The following is a 23,674-nucleotide window of genomic DNA, read 5'->3' on the forward strand; positions in this document are numbered from 1 at the left end:
TAAATATACTTGTTACGTCCCTGTACCCGTTGGTGGGGTGGGATTGTGTAACGTCCATGGTACCCTTTGAATAATCCGATGACACGGAGAACTTTTACTTGGATCAGTCACAGTGCTAGTATCATAAGCACACAGCGTGCTTAGGCCTCAGACCATTCATAGCATTTTAGCAAGGTGCAAAACACATAAAGGGGTAAACCTCGGGTCAAAGCCAAAAAGCCTGTTGGTACGGACTTCCACCCTCCAAAAGGGTAAGTCATCCCCTGCAAATAGCGTTGGTTTGTATTAGTGATGGAACAAATGACAAATTTGGAAGTAATGTGTAATTTTCCTAACGATGCAAACTTGTAGCTATTTATACAAATTGGCCCACCAGCACCAGTCCCCTTTGAAGTCCTACCTCCAATCAAAGTGGTTATCCTCGCTAAAAGTCTAGTGGCTCGTTTTTCAGCTTCGGGAAATTAGTATCCCCTATAAATAGCTACAGGTTTTTATTGTTAGGAAAAGTACTAATTACTTCCAAATTTGTAATTTCTAATAATAATCTTTAAGCAAATTGTTGGTTTATTGTTTTACATGTCTGGACAGTCACTTGCAACCCTCATATTTCCATTTTTTTAAATTTCAGAATGGCTATTTTGGAATACAACATAATTGCATTTGGCTTAATATGATTGGTGGTTGTATAAAAAAAAATACTCTTACATAAATTTAATGTTTTTGCAGTTCCTGATGGAAGACTCAGTGGAACTCAGAATATTCTAGATCCTGATACAGAGGCATTCAACGATGATTTTGACTTAGAAGGTTCCATTGATGAAAACACAGAGCTAATACAAGTTGAGGTTAGAGTTATGGTAACTTTTTTCTAGATATTTTGATAGAAATTAAATGAAAGTTTTGTGAATTGCATGTGTAATTCCATTTTATTTACTCTTGTGAGATTGTTTTCTTTTAATTAGAATCACGCTTGCCATTATTTCAAGTATTGGTGGTTGATCGTATGAGCTTTTTACTATAAGGCAAAACTTTAGTTATTTCTGAATCCCACATCATACATACTGTATGTGTCTGACACCATACAGCTTGCCCCATCCATAATAAGTTTTCATGACCTTTTTAGAAAGGCATGGTGTATAAAATGAGATGGATACTTTGAAACTAATGCTTTATCTTCAAGATCGGGGCAACCTAATCAAAGTGCCAGTAAAAGCATAGTTAAGAATACCACATTGTTTCCATACTAACAAACCTTCCGTTATTTATTAGGATTATCTTTTGGCGGACCTAGAAGGCAGCCATTAGACTTTAATTGCGAGGTGGCAACCCTGCCTAACCGCTTGAGCTGGTAGGCTAGAGGTGGCTGGGGGTTACCCAGCCGCCTCTGTATATACTCTCACAGCAGTAAGAGAAGAACTCTTTCTTTTGGCTTGGTAGAGATCGGACCTGTCTTTTCTCTCCCTGACTGTCATTGAACTTTTTGATTTTGCTTTATCTTTTCAGGTGTGCGTGTTCTCTCTTCAATCGCCTTCAGGCGAACCTGTCCAGAGCGCGAGGCTGCCGAGTGCGGTACTTTCATGTCTTTGGTGGAGACTGACCCGCACTCTCTGTGTCCTTCGTGCAGAGGGCATCGCTGCGAAAAGGGTTCGCCCTGCGCAGAGTGTAAGGAGTGGCATGCCTTCCAATGGGAGAAATTTAGGCGGCGCAGGAAGAAGAAGGCAAAGCGCAATCTTTCTCCCTCAGGGTCAAGGAAAGCTTGTTCTTCTTCTTCTCGCACCCTCAAATCCCTTTCTAAAGCTCCCTCTCGCTCACGCTCTTCCGAGGGACAATCGAGTAGAAGCGCAGACTGACTAACTCCTTGGTAATACCGGGGTACGGGGTTGTTGTTGCTTCCCCTAGAGGCGCAACTTCACCTCCAGCCGCTGGAGAGCCATTCCTCCTTCCAGATATTTTGCAGGTGTGGCCTACCTTAGGGATTTCGAGAACCCCTACAAAAGAGGAGCTGCTGCGCCTTCTTCAGCGGGGTGCTAGGAAGGACCTTACTCCTGAGCCATCGACATCTCATGCTCTGGAACTGTGCGAGGTCCATTTTTTGCTCTCCCCTGGCCCTTCCACGTGCAGACAAGGTGATCGCTCACGTTCGCCTCTCCAACGGCCTCCTGCTGACGACGAACCCGCTCGCCATCCTGGGACCTCGTCGTCCTGTAACCCTCAACCCTCTGTTTCTCCCCACAGGAATCCGCAGGTTGCAGGTGTGGATCTTTCGTGTAAGGACGAGCATCGTCATCGCCTTGCCCTTCTGGACACTTCCCCTGATCGACATTCGTGACGATCGGAAGATCTGACTGGAAGGTGCTCGCGCTCTTGAGCTTCGCGCTCACGAGACATCAGGTCTCAATGCTCTCCTCGGAGGCGTTCCTCTTCCCTAGGAGAAGTCTTGCGATCGTGCTCTGCATGATCACAAGCACAGTCTAGACCTAGGTCCTGATGCTCAGGTTCTAGATCTTTACGATCTAGATCACTCGCGCTCGCGATGACAACACTCCCATTCAGGAGGGTGGCGTTCACGCTCTCAAGGACATTCACGAGAACGACGTTCTCGTTCGTGAGGCTGACGTTCACATTCGCTATATACTGTAGGCATGCACGAACATCTCTTTCACAATCACAAACTGCATATTCGCGATCAAGGTCTAGACAATCCTTGTCTAGAAGTATAGGTAAGTGCTTGCACAGTCCATCAACGCGTAGCCCCTCAACCTGACCTTCTTCCAAATGACCTCGGACCGATCCTTATCATGAAAATGACAACTCCTCAGACAAACATCCAGCTAAACCTCCAGTGCCTTTTACCGCCTGGGGAATATTAGCAAAGCGCTTGCCTTTGCGACGTTTGGAAACGCGTCCTGCTGTGACACATTCTCCAACAGTGAGAGTAGTTCCTACTCAGAGGCCTTTTCTGCCAACTTCGTCAGACGTAGGTGCTTCTCTGATGCAGCAGTAAGGCGTTAGACCTTCCTCTTCCCGCTTTGCTCCCAGTGCTCCTTTTGCGAGCACTTTTGCTCATGAATGGCGTTGGTTGACGCTTGAAACTCGCGATTTTGTGTGCGAATCGTGATTTTGCGAGCAAATCGACGATTTCCGTGAGCAATTCATGAGCAAATGTGTTGGAACTGCGATCAAGTGCAGTACCAACACCTTCGCTTCGACCTTCTACTTCTTCCACCTCCAGTAGGAGACCAACACCCTTTCCAGTGGGTTTCAAGGAGCAGCCTAATAGGTTTTCCAATGTTCTTATTAGTCCAGACCTTTCTTCTCGTCCGAAAGAACGTATTCCCCTGCCTCAGAGGCTACCACCTCCGTCGACTGGAGCTCCTTCTAAAGTTCCTCCCAAGGGTCATTCTCCTATACCGAGGGAAATCCAGGGCTTACCTAGAAAAACAGAACTTCCTGCATGTGTGAACACGTTTATCACCACCCTGCCGAAGTCTCTGAATGTGGCTCCTCCACCGCCACAGCCTCCGACTGTCCCAGTCAAGGTAACCCCGAGGATTCCTTTGGACCCCTTGTCGAGTTCGTCCGTTGGAAGTCAAGACCCTAGAAGGAGAGCAATGGCAGACAAAGCGCGTAGATCACTTCCACCCCAATCGCATGCTGAAGGTCCTGAAACTGACTCTTACATGGCCAACCTGCCCTTTATTCCGGTGAAGGCAAGAGAGTTCAAAACCAAGAGATAGAAAAGGCAGATGAGAGGCGTGACTCCACCTCACGCTGATATCATCTACCCTAGGATGAGTAGGGACTTAGGCTTGTCCAGAGAAATAACCATCCATTCCTTCAATCCTCAAAAGATTAAGGTAGTGCCACCGGACCAATGTCCGGTTTCCTTATTTCCTCCAGAGGAGGAGCCTTCAGCCCTATTGCTAAGGCTTCGTCGAGGGCCTCGAAAAACTCGCAAGTTCCCCCTCCTAAGACCATGGAGGAACGTCCTGGGCGTAGGGAATCGAAGGACTCCAAGACGAAACCCAAGAATGCTGCGGCAAGGGAAGCTGGTATGGCTTAAGCACAAAGAAGGTCCCCTGTGGCGGGTCCCTCTAGCAATGCAGTTGACGACCCTGACCTACTCTGGATGTGAGCCTGGAGGTGAATGACCCCTTGGATTCCGATGACAAGAATCTTCCAAAGGCAGCCAGTCAACTATCACTCGGAACAAGAGAGACGTGAGTCGGAGCATACGTATTGGTAGGTTCTCGCTTGTATGAGGGCCATCAATAGGCTGAATACTCCTGGTTCCACCATCCAAGAGGGGAAGGATATGGTTTTCGATGAGATATTTGAGACCCAGAAGCCTTCCAAAGCCAGTGCTGCTTTGCCCTGGTCTAAGGGGTTGACAGCTGCCAAAAGGAAAGCTATCGCCAGATAGCTGGAACTTTAGTTCCTTGAGGGCAGGTTCCTCCTGTCGGTCGCTTCCACTTCCTTTTGTTTTACAAAGGAAGTATTACGAGATTGAAGGGGGACCTCATTCCACCATGTCCCTCAATCCTTCGGTAGAGTCTCTAACGTAAGGTGTCCCGACTCAAACCCTTTCCTCTCTGAGGACCTCCCTCTTGGCAGTTGAGCTCCTGAACATAGAAAGGGACGTGAAGTATGCCAAGCAGGCTGCATCGTGGCTTGATCTATGGCTAGGATCATTGGGCATCATGGTCCGTTCCCACGATCTTTTGAAGGAGTCGGCCAGGAAGACTCTGGAGTCTTTCCTGTTGTCTGGTACCCGAACTCTTGAGTTCTTGTTGCACCACGTCGTCAACATGTGGGTGAATGCCATACTCAAGAAAAGGGATACAGTCATTGGGAAATTCCATAAGCAGATGCCGAAGGTGGAAGTCTCCCGGTTGAGGAACTCCACCCTTGAGGGTTCTTCTCTCTTTGTTCTAGAAGAGATAGAGAGGGCTGCTGAGCAATTGAGGAAATCGTCGAACGATTCTCTCCTCCATAGGGCCATGCCATTGAGTCCCTATGATAGACCTTCCCAGTCTTCTCGGATTCAGAAAGTTCCTTCCTCCTCACACCCGTCAACTTCTAGGTCGTCCGGACCTTCAAAGGTGTCTAAGTGGCCCTATCCATCCAAAGTCCAGAAAGGGAGCAAGTCCTTCAGAGGAAAGAAGGGAGGAAAGGGAGGTGGCCGAGGTGGGGAGGTGGTCACTCCCAGTAGCAATGGCATTCCTCATCACCTACCACCTGTGGGAGGATGCCTACAGTGCCACTGGCAGAGGTGGCAGCTCTACGGGGCGGAACTCTTGACGGGATCCAGTGTATCTAGGCTTCTATGGGAAGGGATCCACAAAGGAGCTGGCCCTCAGGGCTGAAGTCCAGACCATGCTGCAGAAGGGCGCTCTCCAAGAGGTCACAGACGAGTCCCCAGGCTTCTACGGTCGAATTTTTCTGGTGAAAAATGGGACTGGAGGCTGGAGACCAGTCATTGATCTCTCTCCTCTGAACAAGTTTGTGCAACAGACTCAGTTCAGAATGGATACGGCAGACAGGGTCATCTGAGCGGTTCATCCAAGGGACTTCATGTGCACACTGGATCTGAAGGATGCATAATTCCAGATTCCAATCCATCTGTCTTCAAGGAAGTATCGAGGATTCATGCACGAGGAAAAGACATACCAGTTCAAGGCTCTATGCTTTGGGTTCGCGACAGCCCCCCAGGTATTTACCAGTGTTCACCCTAGTGTCATCAGGAATCACAGGAACGGCATCTGTCTTCTCAGATATCTGAATGACTGGCTGATCCTAGCAGACTCGGAGACGACCCTTCTTCATCACTGAGACATGCTTCTCGAGTTTTATCAGGATCGGGGGCCTGATAAATCATGAGAAGTCATTACTGGAACCTTCTCAAAGACTGATATATGTACCTCAGTATGACTATAGACACCGTCCAAGAGACAGTCTTCCCATCGGACGAAAGAGTACGCAGACTGAAGGAAGTGGCTGCATCCTTCCTCAGAAGAGAAGTTCTTCCAGCCTCTCATTGTTTGAGTCTGTTAGGCCATATGACCTCTCTCATCAATCTTGTTCCAAATGGCCGCCTCAGGATAAGATCCCTGCAATGGTAACTGAAGTCCGTGTGGAATCAACACTCCGACCCACTGGACACCCGAGTTTCCATAACTCAGGATCAGGTGACAGATTTGAATTGGTAGACGAGAATCTTTGACAAGACCAAAGTCTTTTTGTTCCCCCTCCGGATTTGATGCTCTTCATAGATGCATCAAAAGAAGGGTGGTGCCTCACCTGCTGCACCATACGATCTCCGGCCTTTGGTCAAAATCTGAAAGGTATCAGCACACAAATCTTCTAGAGATGAGAGCAGCACACGTAGCTCCTCATCAGTTCCAACAGTTGTTGGCAGGTTACTCTGTGGTGTTGATGAGCGACAACACCACAGTAGTGGCTTACATAAACAAGCAGGGCGGTACCTTTTCGCAGCCTCTATGCCATCTTGCAGTAAAGATCCTCAGATGGTCAGAAGATCATTCTGTGTCCTTATCTGCTTTCTTCTTTCCCAGCATGAGGAATGGGCTCGCGGATAATCTGAGCTGAATGACTCAGATTAATTTCTCCGAATGGTCTTTGAATTGTCAGGTAGACCTGTTCGCAACATCTCTGAACAGCAAGCTTCCGCTGTACTGTTCTCCAGTCCCGGACCCTCAGGCTCTATGGCAAGATGCATTTCAACAACGGTGGAACAACATTGATGTGTATGCCTTTCCCCCATTTTGTCTCATGAGAAGACTGCTCAGCAAGATCAGAGCGTCCAAAGATCTAATGATGACCCTTGTAGCTCTGCTATGGCATCATGCAGAGTCGTTTCCAAACCTCCTGCAACTTTTAGTAGACCTACCACGAGAGCCTCCTCCACGACCAGATCTACTCAGACAACCACACGCGAACATCTTCCACAGGTCAGTGCAGTCGCTTCGACTTCACACCTGGAGACTAGCGTCTCCTCTCTCAGAAGGGCTTTTCACAAGTTATGGAGAGAATGTCTGGCTACTTGCATAAGTCTTCAGCCTCAGTCTACCAGGTAAAATGGAAAGAATTCTGTGGTTGGTGTCGTGAAAGAAATACCTCAATACTCGATGCCGCCATTCCAGTAATAGCGGAGTTCCTTGTATACCTTTGGAAGGAAAAGCTCCTTTCGGTCTCTGCAGTGAAAGGCTATCGCTCAGCCTTAAGCCTCGCCTTTAGACTGAAAGGAGTTGACATTTCCTCTTCGTTGGAGCTTTCTTTACTCATACGGAGTTATAAGATCACTTGCCCTCAGTCAGATATTAAGCCTCCTCCTTGGGACGTTGTTCGGGTATTGAGATCCTTGAAAGGACCTCCTTTCAAACCATTACGCCATGCAACTGACCGAAACGTCACTTTGAAGACGGCTTTCCTGCTCTCTTTAGCCTCGGCAAAGAGAGTCGGTGAACTTCAAGGCCTCTCATATGACATCGCCCATTCAAGGGGATGGGGGAAGTCACAAAGTTTCATCCCTGATTTTATTGCTAAGACTCAAAATCATGGGGTACTTTCAGGTTGCGGGTCTTCGTTCTGTAACCAATGACCCAGATCAGTTGTTACTATGCCCAGTGAGGAGTTTTGCACTGCAGCAACACGGCCCCGACTAAGAGGAGGATCACTAAGAACACGGTTTCCTCCTGGATCCGCCAAATGATCGAAAGAGCCTTGACTCCCAATCCTCCTTTAGCTCGTTGACCTAGAGCCCATGATGTTAGGGGAATCAGCACTTCCTTGGCATTCAAACTTCAAGTGGGTGTGTGGAAAAGACAGACCACCTTCACAGCCCATTATCTATTGTTCCTGTGGTGGCTGCTTAACAAGTGGTTTAAGAATACCTCAGGCTTTTTGATGGACAAGTAGCAGTTGGTTGAGAGCATTGGTTACCTAGGTTAAGACTGGGATGAATAAGAGAATGTATGGCATTTCTTTCTTCATCTTCTCCTCCCTTGGGGTACAGCACCATGGGTCCCTCAGCAAGCTGGCTTCAACCTCTGCAGGCAATTATTATTTCCCTTGAGTAGCCTAGTATAAGTCATAAATTTATATACTGTCCACGTCCCCATTGCTTTCTGCGAGGTAAGCAGTGGGATACATCTTGTTTTCCTACATAAACTCAGAAGGTTCATACAGGACAACAAACTGTTACACTGCATTGCACAGGCGGCTATTATACTCACTGTATATTTTAGCAAGGTGTCAAAGTTTTCCCTAGACCACAGTCATATACTGTACTAGGTAAAACCCAGTCAATGTCCATTCCAGAATTAGGACTTCCACCCACCTAAGAGTGAGCCATCCGAATAAATAACGGAAGGTTTGTTAGTGTGTGAACAAATGACAAATTCAGAGATAATTTGTATTTTTCCCTGACTTATAGAAACCTGGATTTATTTATGTAAATTGGCCTGCTATCACCTATCCCCCAGAAGCCCTGCCTGCAATAAAAAATGACGTCTTTAACTGCGGTGATAGTACTGTATATATAGAGGCGGCTGGGTACCCCCCAGCCAACCCCAGTCTACCCGCTCAAGCGCTTAGGCAGGGTTGCCACCTCGCAATTGAAGTCTCATGGCTACCTTCCAGCTCTGCCAAAAGATAATCCTAATAAATAATTTCAGGTTGTTATTAGTTAGGGAAAAATACTAATTATCTCCGAATTTGTCATATTTAGATTATGAGGATTTGAGTAATTATGTGAGTATGAATTCACATACATGACCTTATGCTTTTTGTACACCAAATTTGAATTTTTTTTTTTCCTCAACACTTGTCGGCATGTACTCATATCCGAATATCCCAGTTTTCAGTCCCAATAGAGGGTTGAATAGAGGAGAGGGTCATAGTAGGTTAATTATTGTTAGAGTGGTGAGCCTTCTTATGGCTCATAAGACCAAATTGTGCTTTGAATAATCGAGGGCATCAATCACACTGAATTGTGGGAGGTGGTTGTGGTTGATTTGCTCTTTCTACACATTGCTGTCATTTAGCTAACAGATTGGCTCTTATATTCTCTTCATAGAGGTCCATGCCCACTTTAACTTTGCTTCGCCACTCATTCCTGTTACTTGCTGAAGCTCCGAAGGTGTTGGGGTCTATGTTAGCTTCCTTGAGAGATTTCTTGAGTTGGTCTTTAAATCAAAGCATAGGATGGCCTCTAGGGCGATCGTCTGTATTTAACTCTCTGAAGAATATTTTCTTTGGTAGTTTGTGTTCTCCATGCGCATCACACGATCAGACCATCTTAGGCTGTGTTTCATGATCATGGCCTCGATGCTGGTGATGTTGGCTCTTTTAAGGACTGCTGTATTAAACACATACTCTCCATTTGATTTTCATTATTGCGCTCAGTTTTTTCTGGTGGAATTGTTCCAGTTTTTTTAGATCCCTACTATAAAGGGTCCAAGTTTCACTTGCATATAATAGGATAGATACTATAATGGCATTATATACCATCACCTTTGTATTGATGGTTAGGTCTTTATTCATGAACACCCTGGTGGATAGTCTCCCATATGTGGTGTGGCCAGCTTGTAACCTTTTTTCAATCTCTTTGGAGAAGGTGCTCTGGGTGAAAAGGATGCTTCTCAGGTATGGGAAGTGTTTGATGCATTCAATGGTGGTTCCATCCATGGTGATGTTAGTTACTGGTGGATTTTCCCTTAGTCTTGGCTGGACCAAGACACGTTTAGGCAGCATGGAAATTATCCACCGATTTTTTAGTTCTACTTGAGTGTGGAGTACGGCAGCATTGTCATTTGCATACTGTTGTTCCATCACATTGATGGTGTTGGTGTTGCGCTGGGATTTGAGTTTGGCCAGTTTGAAAATTCCTCCATTTAATATGTATTTTATATCAATTCCTGGGTTGTTGTGGGGTACTTCATATAGCATGGCAACTAAGTATAAAGAGAAAAGGGTTGGCGCCAATACACATCTTTGTTTTAGTCCACATGTGATTGGGAAGGAGCCTGATAGGTTGCTTTGGTGGATTACTTTAGCTGTCATTCCATCATGTATGACTGATCATGTCCACAAAAGGCTCAGGGATTCCAAAGCGATTGAGGACAGACCACATGGCTGTTCTTAGTACGCTGTCGTATGCTTTTTCTAGGTCGTAGAAAATTACGAATATGGGTTTTTGCTGTTCTTTTGATATTTCCTGTAATTGGTAAGCACAGAAAATCATGTCTATGGTTCCTCTAGATGGGGGGAAGCCACATTGGGATTCTGACAGGATTGTTTCTTTTACATTTTGTAATCTATTAAGTAGAATCTTTGCCAAGACCTTCCCTGCAATAGATAGTAAGGATATCCCTTCATAATTCCCACATTCTCTTCTATCTCCATTTTTGAAGATGGTGACAAGGATTGCATCTTTCCCATCATTGGGGGCCTGTTTTTCTCCCACATTTTTAGTATGAGGAAGTAAAGACGCGTCCTCAGGATTAAACTGCCGTGGGTCAGGAGTACTGTGGGAATGTTGTCCAGTCCCATGGCTTTCCCTTGGCGCATTTGTTTTAAAGCTGCATCGAATTCTTGAAATGTTGGTGGTAGGGACATCCATAATTGAGGCGGATGTTGTGGCACATTTTGGAGGAAGTTTTGTTGTGCTGATGAGTTCCTGTTCAGGAGGGTGTTGAAATGTTCTACCCAGTGGTTCTGGATCTCTTTATCTTCCATGAGGATGGTGTTGTCAGCTGCCAAGAGTGTCCTTGCAGCAGTGTGCTTTGGTTCGAAAATTTTTCTTTGTGCCTGCAAAGCAGCTTTTAAGGTCCCTACTGTCGTCATAACCTTGTAGATCTTGAGCCATTTGCTGCCACCATTCATTTTGTATTTCTCAAAAGCCTGGCTTAACACCGTGACTTTGCTTGTGCACATTAGCCTTCTTTGGTTGGGAAATAAGGTCTTGGTCGAGGGCTATATGAGCTCTCCGTTTGGCGTTAATGAGGGACTTAATATCTTCTTCATCGTCGTTAAACCAGTCCTGTTGTTATTTGCGGTTCCTGCAACTTCATTGATGGCATCTCGTAAGTTAGTCCATTTAGTATCGATTGAAGGTTCTCTGGCTGGTAGGTTGTGCTGGATTGCTGCTTGGAAAGCTCGAGATGTATCAGGATCTTTTAATTTACCAGTGTCGTATCTTCTTTTGGCATCATTTTATTGGATGTTACGTGGCTTCCTTTTGATGGTTAGTTTTAATTTAGGGATGAGCAGCTGGTGGTCCGTTCAGCAGTCATTAGCTCCTGGCATGCTTCTCTTGATCAAAACCTCATTTTTGTGTTGTTGTCTGGCAATGGCATAATCTAAGATATGCCAGTGTTTTGATCTATAATGTTTCCAGTAGGTGGTAAATCGATTCGGGAGTATAAACTGCGTGTTTATGATGAAGAGTTCCTGTTCAGCACAAAGGCCAAGGAGGAGGAGGCCATTATCATTGCAGTTTTCCACGCCTTGCCTGCCAATTATGTTGTGCCTGAGTTCATGGTCTCATTCCACTCTGACGTTATAATCCCCTAAGAGAAGGAGAGGGTCCCCAGCTGGAATTTAGGATATGGCAGTGTCAAGCTGTTGATAAAAGGCACCTTTGACATGGTCCTCCACATCTGGTGTTGGGGTGTACGCTAATACTAGCATGATGACCGTTTTTTTTTTTTTGGAAGTGGTAGTCTTAGTGAGGTGAATCTTTCATTAATCACATGTGGTGTCAAGTTATGGGCTTTTACTAATTGGGTCCTAACTGCAAAGCCAACACCCTGAGGATGGCAGTCTTTCTGGGTTTTACCTTTCCAAAAAAAAAAGTATACCCTGACCAACTTCTGTGATTTTCCATTCGCCAGGTATTCTAGTCTTGCTGAGGACAGCCACATCAACGTTGAATCTTGCAAGTTCTCTTGAGACTAAGGCTGTTTGTCTTTGAGAGCAGCGTATGTCTCTGGCATCGATAAGGGTGTGCACATTCCATAAACCTACTTTGAGGTACGATTAACTATAATCATTCCTTCTTTCACGGCTGCATTAACTGTGCGTCATTGCGTGCAGCTGCCCAATGAATGGGATGGTGTGACCACCGATGTTTAGCCCACGTTTTATAGGGCCTGGGTTAGGAGGAGAGGAAGAGAAAGGAAATGAGGGTGATAGAGACAACTTAGTAAGACTGAAAAGGCTGTTGGCGTGACTTGGTTTAGGGTGGACAACACTTTGCCAGAGTGATGCCCACACACATTCTGGCTCCACACCTTCCTCCTTTGGCACTTAGGTGTGATGTACAAGACGGTGTTGTGGGGTTGCATCGGTCTTCCGGTAATCTAGTCCATCAGATCTCGCCTTGCAGCCAGACCAACTGGCATGGTTTTTTTTTTGGAGTTTTCCTTCTCCTAGCCTTTCCTAATGAGGCATACCCTACAAGGCATCAGAGGGAGTCTGATTATATCGTCAGACACTTGGTCGCTTTCATGCATTCTGTAATAAACAGGGGGGGACCACAGGAAGGTAGTATGCAAGAAATTAGGAGGAGAGGCTTTAGGAAGGTTAGACTAGCTTAGTCTAAGGGTTGTGCACCCCAATCACTCCCTGAACACCATAACCTCTAAAAACGGTACCATGTTTTCATCTCTTATTAAAACTCGATAAAAGGTACCTTTAGGTCTAAGCCTCCCAAAAAACTTTTTTTCATTCACATTAATAGACCACGTACAAAATAGATTCAATGAACCTGGCAATAGGGAAATTTATCAATGAAGAATTGTCCAAGAAGTAAATCACATGGGTTCATGCAATACAGTAATACCTTTAGATACAAGCTTAATGCGTTCCGGGTCCCGATCTCGTATGTCAATTTGCTCGTATCTCGGATCAATTTTTCCTATATAAAATAACTAAAAAAAATTAATTCGTTCCCACCCTCTGAAAAAAACACTTAAAAATAGTATATTATAGTGGAAAACATGTTTTTAATTGTTCTAATTCACATTCTACGCTCACAAAATAACATACCTATGTACTGGTTTTGATCTGCAGTAAAATGTGACATTATTATGGAGTTCTTACCTTCAAGACAGACCGTAGCAGCAAACGGCGGTGTGTGCAGAGGAGGAGGAGGAGGAGGAGGAGGAGGAGGGAGGGAGAGAGAACGGGGAGGAGAGAGACTTGACGGCAACAAGTTCAGTACGCTACACTTTTGTAACACTGTAACATAACTTAAACTTTAATTTAAACTTAAATGAAATTAGCTTACTGTACACACACTTAAAAATAAATGTTAATCTTACGTTACACTAAACTTAATTCTAATTTTGTTTTCATTTTCATTTTTTTACTTTTCTTCTTCTGGCTTGGCTCGTTTTGCCTCACTTTTTGACTCGCTTTCACCTTCACTTTTAGCCGGCCTTTTTAAAAGGAACCTATCTAGGAATATTTGCTTTTATCTCCCCTTCAAAATGTTACAAAAATGACATACACAAGTTTCGTCACAAAAGGCTAACGCACGACCATGCGCTAACTTGTCCGGGTGCCTCTTTTCCATAAAATCAGAAAAATCCTGCCACTTTGCTAACATGTCTCTGCTGAGCTCCTGCACCACGTCCGAATGTTGCATCACCTGGAGCTCGATCAAATCCTGTGTCGTGAGCTCTTCCTGATGTTCCTCGACAGGGTCGTTTACATCTGCCTCATCTACCTCCAGCCCCATGGACTTTCCAAGAGACACGATTTCATCCACCGCAATAGTTTCGGGTTCATCAGGGTATGGCGTATCGAACCCTTCAAAGTCTGTCTCAGCGACGGAAGCTGGCCACAATTTCTTCCATGGTGAATTAAGGGTTCTTCATGTGACACCCTACCATGCATCGTCAATAATTTTTAAGCATTGAACGATATTGAAATGTTCCTTTCAAAATTCACGAAAGGTGAGATTGGTGTTGTTTGTGACAATGAAACATTTCTTGAACAAATGCTTCGTGTACAGTTTTTTAAAGTTGGAAATTATTTGTTGGTCCATGAGCTGGAGGAGTGGCGTGGTGTTGGGTCGGAGATAAAGGACCTTGATGAACCTGTACTCATCAAGAATGTCCTCTTCGAGACCAGGGGGGTGACCAAGGGCATTGTCGAGGGCCAGGAGACATTTCATTGCCAGGCTTTTCTCGGCCAAATATTTTTTGAATGCCGGATCATTCTGTGAAGAAATGCCGCGTAACCCAAGCCTTAGCATTAGCACGCCACATCGCTTGAAGTTATTTTTTCAAGATTCTTTGGCTCTTGAAAGCACATGGGTTTTACGAGTGGTACACCAATAGTGGCTTGACCTTACAGTCACCACTGGCATTGGCACACAAGGCTAGAGTTAACTGGTCCTTCATGGGTTTATGGTCCGGTAGTCTCTTCTCCTCTGCCGGGATGAATGTCCTCCTGGGCATCTTCTTTCAAAAAAGGCCAGTTTCATCGTAGTTGAACACTTGTTTGGGGGATATATCCTTGTTCTGCGATAACTAAGGCAAAGGTTTTGATGTAGTCCGCAGCGCTGCGGCTTTCGAGTCGGAACTTGTTGCTTCCCCATGCCTCACAACCGAGTGTATCCCAGTCCATTTTTTAAAATTATCCAACCAGCCACGACTGGCTTTGAAGGTTTCTGCTGGCATCGAAATCTCCCCTCTCTCGGCTGCTTGCCTCCCTTTCAAGTCATCATAGATTCTGCTGGCCTTTTCACATATGATCGTCTCGGTCATGCTATCTCCCGCCAACTGTTTCTCCTTTATCCGTAATAGAAGTAGCCTTTCCATCTCATCATGAATATCACTGCTCAGCTTGGAAAGGATGGTTACTCCTTTGGAAGGCTTGGTGCTCTTTACAGCATCCTTCTGCTTGAGGATGGTACATATTGTTGATGTACTCCTCTCATATTGGCGAGCCAGCTCAGTCACTCGTACACCACTCTCAGGATTTTAGATTATTTCATGCTTTATCTCGATTGTCATCATACACTTTTTCTTTTCACTATCCTTGTTTGCACTCGCTTGCTTTGGACCCATTGCTTATTCACTTAATTCTGTACTGATTAACGCAAAAAATACGTAAAAAATGCAAACACTACGGCCGATGCTCGAAGATAACTTTACGCGACGGAGATCCGACGGGAAAGCGCGAGCAATGCTGTCCTCGGGAGTAGCCTCTCGCACACTTGCACAATCACAATTTCACTGAATGAACAAATTAGCAAATAATCTACCATGGCACTTCCCCCCAATTTTGAGGGCTTCCACTCCCATTTGTAGTAGCAACAGAACCCATTGGAAATGCCCCTGCCTGGCAATCACCTGATTAGGTCTTGAGTCCCTCTCAAGCTTAATAATTTTTTGTAGTGTGTGTAACATCATCATCGTTGTGAGCTAAGGATGTGTTGTTTGGGGGGAGCCTATAGGTCTACCTGCTGAGTCATTAACTGCCATTGCCTGGCCCTCCCTGGTCCTAGTATGGGTGGAGAGGGGGCTAGGTCATTGACCATATGTATACAGTATATGGTCAGTCTCTAGGGCATTGCCTTTGCCATTCATGAGTGGCCTTTAAAACCCTTTAAGTAACTCCATTTAACATAACATGCAATCTAGCACCATCCTCCCTTCTTGTTCATCTCATAACCTTTCTCTTACTTGCATTAACTTGCAGGTTCTTCTTTCACACACCCTTCCACCCTGTCACTAATCAACACAGCTTCTCCTCCGTGTCTGCAACCAATATTGTACAGTACCTTTTGCAAACAACTGATTCATCTCCCACTCATGAATGCTCTCATCTATTAGTTTCAGTCTTCGACCAAGCACTCTAGCATTCACTTCTCTTACAGCTCCATCCGCAAACAAATTGAACAACCATGGCAACATCACACATCCCCGTCTCAATCCCACTCTCACTGAAAACCACTCAGTCACTTCATTCCCCATCCTAACACAGGGTTTACTGCCTGTGTATATACTTTCACTGCTTACAACTGGTTAGTTAGAGTATTTATTTTGATTATTTATTTTAAGTAAGAGTATTGAGAATAGTATAGTATGATAGTTGAAAAGTTATTAAGTGGAGAAGTGCTGTATTATTAGAAAAGGTGGATATATAGATATGTAGAGAAGATTGTGAGAAAAATATTAAGAGATTTGTTTATAATAAGTAAATAGGCAATATAGTGATAATTAGTGAAGAAACATTGTTTACGTGACATCACAGTGACATTAGGTCGCATGGTGGTGTTGTTAGTGAAGATTGTTCGAGGTGTAGTCAGCTGATAGAATGCTTTGTGATTGAATTACAGTGGAACCTCTACATACGATTATCTTTACATATGATTGTTCCAACATCCGAAGTAAAATTCCATCAAATTTTTGTCTCGACACCCAAAGTAATTGCTCCAACATCCGATGTAGATCTTGTTTACGCCGGTAGATGGCAGCACGTAAGAAGGACACCATTGAGCTTCGAGTGCTCTGTTCTCTGTTCTTATGTGTATCGTGTGGTTGTCCTCTGTTCGATCTGTTATTAACAGTGCTTATCATCTTCCTTTTCTCACATTTCCTTTTTGATTTTACCTATAATCATGGTGCCTAAGAAGCTAAGTTTCAGTACAGGTAGTGGTGAGAAAAGGAAGAAGGCAATTCTTTCATTAGAATTGAAGCAAGAAATTATAGAAAAACATGAGAGCAGTGTGCATGTGAGTGATATGGCTAAACAATATGGCTGGAATAGGCCTATGATCTCGATGATCATCTAGCACAAGGCAGCCATTAAAGTAGTCAAACCATCGAAGGGGATCACCATTATTACAAGACATCATAGCAATACCCTGGAAGAGATAGAATGCCTTTTGTTGATAGGGATAAAAGACAAAGAGATTGCTGGCAATAATCATTTGTGAGAAGGGCCAGCGTGATGAACAGAAAGAAAGAAAAAAGTGAAGCAAAGAAAACTAAGATAGCATTAACAAGCTCTTTTAAAAAAGTCCCCTCTCTTTTTCTGTTTCTCTCTAAGCATAGCATTAATATGTTCTTTAAATAAAATTCTCTCTCTCTCTCTCTCTCTCTCTCTCTCTCTCTCTCTCTCTCTCTCTCTCTCTCTCTCTCTCTCTCTCTCTCTCTCTCTGTTCTTCTTCACTATTATAGTGTTAGAGACGTCTATTATTTTGTTTCCGACAGAGGGAGATTGAACAAAAATGTGTTTAGAGTACATATGATTTTTAACGGCGTCAACGAGTTGAAAGACAATTAAATATAACTAAGAAAGTAATAACAGCGAATCTGAATTCCTTTATTAACTAAAACAAATATTGATACAAACACACTCGTGTGCATATGCACAAACACACACACACACACACAGGTGTAGAAATTGCTACGCAGTAGGAGACAGACGGTCGGGGAAGAGGTAGAGATGGTGACTGCAATAACGCACTGTAACTCGTCACTGAAAGTGATGAAAATTAAAAATCAAAAGAAAAAAATGTAAAAAATATGAAATATAAAAATAGAAAAAAATAAATAAGCTAAGTTAGATTAAAGTTTCCGTAGTGTAAGTTACGGTATGTTATTGCAGTCACCATTTCTACCTTCTCGCCGATTGTGTCTCCTCCTGCGTAGGAATTCCTACACCTGTGTGTGTGTGTGTGTTTGTGCATATGCACACAAGTGTGTTTGTATCAATATTTGTTTTAGTTGATAAAGGAATTCATATTTGCTGATATTGCTTTTTAGTTACATTTAATTGTCTTTCAACTCGTTGACGCTGTTAAAAATCATATGTACACAACACATTTTTGTTTAATCTCTCTCTCTCTCTCTCTCTCTCTCTCTCTCTCTCTCTCTCTCTCTCTCTCTCTCTCTCTCTCTCTCTCTCAGAAAAAAAACTAATAGACGTCTCTAACACTAACGGTGAAGAAGAACAAGAGAGAGAGAGTATTTATTTAAAGAACATGTTAACACCATGTCTACCTTCTCGCCGATCGTCCATCTCCTGGCGTAGCAATTCCTACACTTGCGTTCATATTATGCAATTATGTTATTGTTATGTGTAATTACATGTAGTAATTTATTAAGGAGTTATTATAGGTTTTTGGGCTGCGGAATGAGTTATACAAATTACAGTGTATTCTTATGGGAATATTTGCTCCAACATATGATAGTTTTAACATATGAAGCAGTTTCTGGAACGAATTAAGATCGTATGTAGAGGTTCCACTGTATATTGATAGTAGGTGCACTCTTTTGTCTAGTGGTTTCTATATATCTATTATTAGATTTTTTTTGTCAATAAGCTGACATCTGGAATAGAAGGAAATAAAGAGAAGGTAAATATAGTGTGTAATGGTAAATTTAACAATGGCGGCAGATTGTGGTTAGTCATAAACCTAGGCTAGGATATCAATTGTGTGTTGGTTATCAGAATGCTTTGGTCATGCTAGCACTGTGTGAGACACTAAGGAGACAGAATATAATTGGAGGAAGGAATATCCTAGGTTTTATGGTAAACAGTCAGAATACAAAGGTTGGAATGGTCAGGTAGAGGATTGGTTGGTAGTATGTGGGGATGATGTTTAATATCCTGGTATAGAGATTAGATTTTTTTTGAAAGGAAAGGCTTTACAAGTGACAGAAGATATAGATAGAGGAAAACTGAAAGGTAGCGAAGTACGCCATGCAGGCTACTTCATGTCTAGATCTTTGGTTGGGATGTGTGGGAAACCTGGTGCGGATTGAGGATTTATCCAAGGAGAGCTCGAGGAAGGCGATCGAGACCTTTCTTTTAACAGGCACTCGTGCCATCGAGTTCCTCACCCATCAGGTAGTTAACTTATAGGCAAACTCTATCCTTATAAGGAGGGACTAGATAGTCGAAAAGTTCCATTGCCAAGTCCCACAAAGTGAGATTGTGAAGTTCTGGAACACCTCTCTAAAGGGTTCCTCTCTGTTTGAGCCGAGGAACGTCAAGCAAACTGCAGAGAGATCGAGGAAAGCCCACCAGGACTCCCTTCTTCATAGGGCCCAAACATCTCGGCCATATAGACCCACCTCTCAGCTCCATAACAAGCAACGGAAACTGACAACGAGCAGACGATAGCGACGGATACAAAGGTTTCTAAGAAGCCCTTTCCTGCCAAGGACAGGAAAGACACCAAGTCCTTCTGTGGAGGGAAGAATTCTAGAGGAGGTGACCGAAGTCACAACCGCTAGGATGGGCAATCACCTCACTTGTCCACCAGTGGGGAATGCCTGCAACTTTGCTGGCAGAGGTTGATGCAGGCCTAACCCTGGACAGTCTCCGTGATTTGTTCAGGGTATCGCGTCCCGTTCACGCAATCTCTCCCTCCACTGACCAAGACTCCACTGACATCAAGTTCCTATGCCCAGGGATCCACAAAGGAGCTGGCCCTTCTGGCCAAAGTCCAGACCATGTTGGAGAAGGTTGCTCTCCAAGAGGTCCTCAACGACTCCCCAGGCTTCTTCAGTCGACTCTTTCTTGTGAAAAAGGCACCTGGAGGCTGGAGACAGTAATCGACCTCTCTGCTCTGAACAAGTTTGTCAAATAAACTCCGTTCAGCATGGAGACCGCAGACACGGTCAGATAAGGGTAGTACCACAGGACTTCATGTGCACACTGGATCTAAAGGACGCATATTTCCAGATCCCTATTCATCTGTCTTCAGGAAAGTATCTCAGAATCCCACTAGACAACAAGAAATACCATTTCAAGGTACTGTGCTTCGGTCTTTTCACAGTGACTCAGGTTTTCACGAGAGTGTTCGCCATAGTGTTATCTTGGGCTCACAGAGTCTGCATCCGTCTCTTTCGATATTTGGACGACTGGCTGATTCTAGCAGACTTGGTGTTGACCCTTCTTCAGCACCAAGACAAACTTCTGGGGCTTTGCCAAGGTCTGGGGATCATTGTAAACCTTAAGAAGTCATCTGTGCTTCTCTCTTAAAGACTGGTGTATCTAGGAATGACAATTAACATCAATCTTCACAAAGTTTTCCCATCAGACAACAGGGTAGTGAGGCTGAGGAAGGTTGCAAGGCGTTTTCTTAGACGAGAAGAACTCCCAGCCCAGAGGTGGTTATGTCTCCTCGGGCACCTATCATCCCTGGTCCATTTAGTTCCCAACTGCTGCCTCAGGATATGATCACTCCAATAGCGACTAAAGTCCAAATGGAATCAGGCCTTCGATTCTCCGGACATTCTGCCAGAAGAACAGATGGACCCCTAGTGGTGGGTGGCAGACGAGAATCTGCTAAAGGTTTCGACCTTCTCGTCCCTCCCCCGGAATTCATGCTCTTCTCAGATGCATCAACAGAAGGGTTATGGCCACACATGCTGCACCACATGATCTCAGGCCTATGGTCAGAGTTTGAAAAATACCAGCACATGAATCTCTTAGAGATGAAGGCAGCCTTCCTGGCCCTTCAACAGTTCCAACAGTTCCTGCCTGGCCACTCAGTGGTGGTAATGAGTGACAACACCCTAGTAGTGGCTCACATCAACAAGCAAGGCAGTACATTTTTGCAGCCCCTATCCCATCCTGCATTATAAAAACTGAGAAGGGCAGAAGTCAACTTGGTGACCCTATCAGCTCAATTCATTCCCGGCAAAAAGTATGTGGTCGCTGACAACCTGAGCAGAGAGAATCAGTTAGTGGGCTCCGAGTGGTCTTTGAATCATCTAGTAGCCAACAAGGTCCTGACAGTTGGGTTCCCCGATGGTAGATCTGTTCACAACAGCCCTGAAATACAGGCTTCCGTTGCACTGCTCACCAGTCCCGGAGCCCAAGGCTCTCTGGCAAGATGCATTCAAAACAACGGTGGGACAACATCGACGTTTCCCCGTTTTATGTGATGAGAAGAGTACTCAACAAGATCAGAATATTGGTCAATCTCTCTATGACCCTCATAGCTCTGCTATGGCATCATCAGAATGGTTAACAAACCTTCTGCAACTCCTAACAGAACTTCCGAGAGAGCTCCCTGGAGAATATCCAGCACCTCCTTACTCAAAGTTTTTTGCAACAAGTTGTGAAAAGGATGTCTGGACATCTGCAAAGATCTTCAGCTTCAGTCTACCAGGTAAAGTGAAATATCTTTTGTGGTTGGTGTCATGGAAGATCTATCTCTTCCTTCGGTGCCACTATCCCAGCAATAGGAGAGTTCATCGTGTATCTATGGGAGGAAAATCTCTTCTCGGTTTCAGCAGTAAAAGGCTATCACTCAGCCTTGAGTCTCGCCTTTAAGCTGAAAGGAGTAGATATTTTCTCTTTGTTAGAACTTTCTCTCCTCATTTGAAGTTATGAACTGATCTGTCCCCAGTTGGAAGGGGGACTTGCTCCATGGAACGGGGTTCAAGTTGTTCGGTCCCTGAAGGGTCCTACCTACGAACTATTATGCCCGATAACAGATTGCCGCCTCACGTTGAAGACGGTGTTCCTACTTGCCTTGGCTTCAGCCAAAAGAGTTTGCGAACTTAATGGTGTTTCATATGACATCTCCCATTCAAGGGGATGGGGAGAGGTAAGCTTCAGCTTCGTCCCTGAGTTTGTAGCAAAGATTCAAAATCAAGGGATAGCAGATCCTAGATTCGATTCCTTCCGGATAACTAGTCTCCATTTTATAACCAACGACCCAGACCAACTGTTACTATGTTCAGTAAGGGGTCTGAAGTACAGCCCCCATGTACCAGTACTTTTTGTCAGCATGGGGCGGGTCGAGAGGAAGATCACGAAAAATACCAAGGTCATCGACCTGGCACTGAATCCAGATCCTCCCCCGACACCACGACCTAGAGCTCATGATGTCAGGGCCATAGCTACGTCCCTGGCCTTCAAAATCAACTACTCCATGGTGCAGGCTCTACAAGCTGGTGTGTGGAAGCGTCGGACAACCTTCACCACCCACTGCCTGCAAGACATAACCCACAGGAGACTCGATATGTTCTCTGTGGTGACTGCACAACAGCTGGTTCAATACCTCAAGCTCCTTAATGGTCAAGTAGCAGGTTGTTGAGGGCATTGGTTAACTGGTTTTAGTCTGAGTGAATGGATAAGAATGACTGGCTCTTTCTTTTCTTCATCCTCCCCTCTCTTGGGGAAATCAGTATCCAGGGTCCTCTGCACAGCTGACCTCAACCATATGTAGGTAAACCATTGTTCCCTTGTGTAACCTAGTACTGTATTTTGTCAATGCTGTTACGTCCCCATACCCTGGCGAGGTGGTATTGGGAATGTCTTGGTGACCTCGGACGATTCCTATGACACTGAAGAATTTTTACTTTGACAATACAATTGCTAATATCACAAACACACAGCTTGTTTAGGCTGCGGACCATGCATAGCAAGGTTATAGCAAGGCGTAGGGTTTCTACCTACTATGTGCTAACACATAGGGGTGAATCTCTGGGGCAAAGCCAAAAAGTCAGAATGGCTGGGACTTCCGCCCTCCTAATGGGTGAGTCAACTCCTATAGATAGCGTTGGTTTGTATTCCAGTTACGGAACAAATGACTAATTTGAAAGTAATTTGTATTTTTCCCAATGATATAAACCTATAGCTATTTATACAAATTGGCCTGCAAGCCCTGTCCCCCTAGAAGTCCTACCTCCAAGCAAAGTGAATTACAGTCACAGGTGTGTGAGTGAGAGGTGTAGCTACTCCCCTTCCCCCCTAACTAGCAGTATGGGTGGTTAACCCTCGCTAAAGATCTAATGGCTTGTCTTTCAGCTTCGCCAAAAGTAAACCCCTATAAATAGCTACAGGTTTATATTGTCAGGAAAAATACAACTTAGTGTACTTTCAAATTTGTAATATTTGTTCTAATTATCCTCAAGTATATATTAGTAGCATTGCATATTTGTTATCTGTGACATTCTTAAAGTAATGTAAATTTTTAATCCTATATTTTTTACATTTATATTTTTTAATATTGGACTTCTCAAGTTGTTATTGAACTCAGCTAAGTTAAAGTACAATGGCAGAAGTTAGTCTTAATGTAATAATTTCTTTTGTTTTATTAGCCCTTAAGGTCAGCCAATAGAAATAGGACGGTGGACGTTTTTGATGACGACCTTGATGAATCTGTAACTCTAGGATCTGGAGCACAGTAAGTATTTGACACTTTTTTATTTTATCTAAAGGCAGTTGTGAAAGAAAGATAATATAAAAGTCTTGTAAAGATATTAATCACTACAATAATCAAGATTACATTAAGAAAAAATCTGGCTGTTGATTGGCTTTGATGATTGTTTAGATAAGCAAATATTTCATGGTACTGTACAGTACAGTGCTTTGCATAAATTTTGATAAAGCCACGTTGCAAATTCAAGAGAGCAATTATAACTACTGTGTAGTGAACTTCTACTGAAGCTTTAATCACTCTATGTGTATTAATAGTGATTTAACTTTTTATTTTAGTTTTTAAGTGATTGGATGCTGTTAAGAATTTTATTTTTAAGACCTAATTTTTTTCTCTGTTGGGCGCTAGTACAGTACCATCAGCTATAGGTATTACTTGAAGGTCTTTGCTGTATTGTTATGGCCCTTAGCTGCACTTACTTTTTAGCCTTTTACTTTACTATACTTA

At 44.0% G+C, this 23,674-nt stretch overlaps 1 protein-coding gene across 1 annotated transcript in view; it reads left to right on the forward strand.

Moving 5' to 3' along the window:
• The window catches only part of LOC137640061 (recQ-like DNA helicase Blm), a 394,741-nt gene that overhangs the window by 164,204 nt on the left and 206,863 nt on the right, over positions 1-23,674 (forward strand). Inside the window, exons 9-10 of the mRNA XM_068372487.1 lie at positions 727-845; positions 23,109-23,194. Coding sequence (XP_068228588.1) covers positions 727-845; positions 23,109-23,194 — 205 coding nt within the window. The remainder of the gene's footprint in view (positions 1-726; positions 846-23,108; positions 23,195-23,674) is intronic.

Source organism: Palaemon carinicauda, chromosome 4 (assembly GCF_036898095.1).
Source record: "Palaemon carinicauda isolate YSFRI2023 chromosome 4, ASM3689809v2, whole genome shotgun sequence".
Classification (NCBI taxonomy): domain Eukaryota; kingdom Metazoa; phylum Arthropoda; class Malacostraca; order Decapoda; family Palaemonidae; genus Palaemon; species Palaemon carinicauda.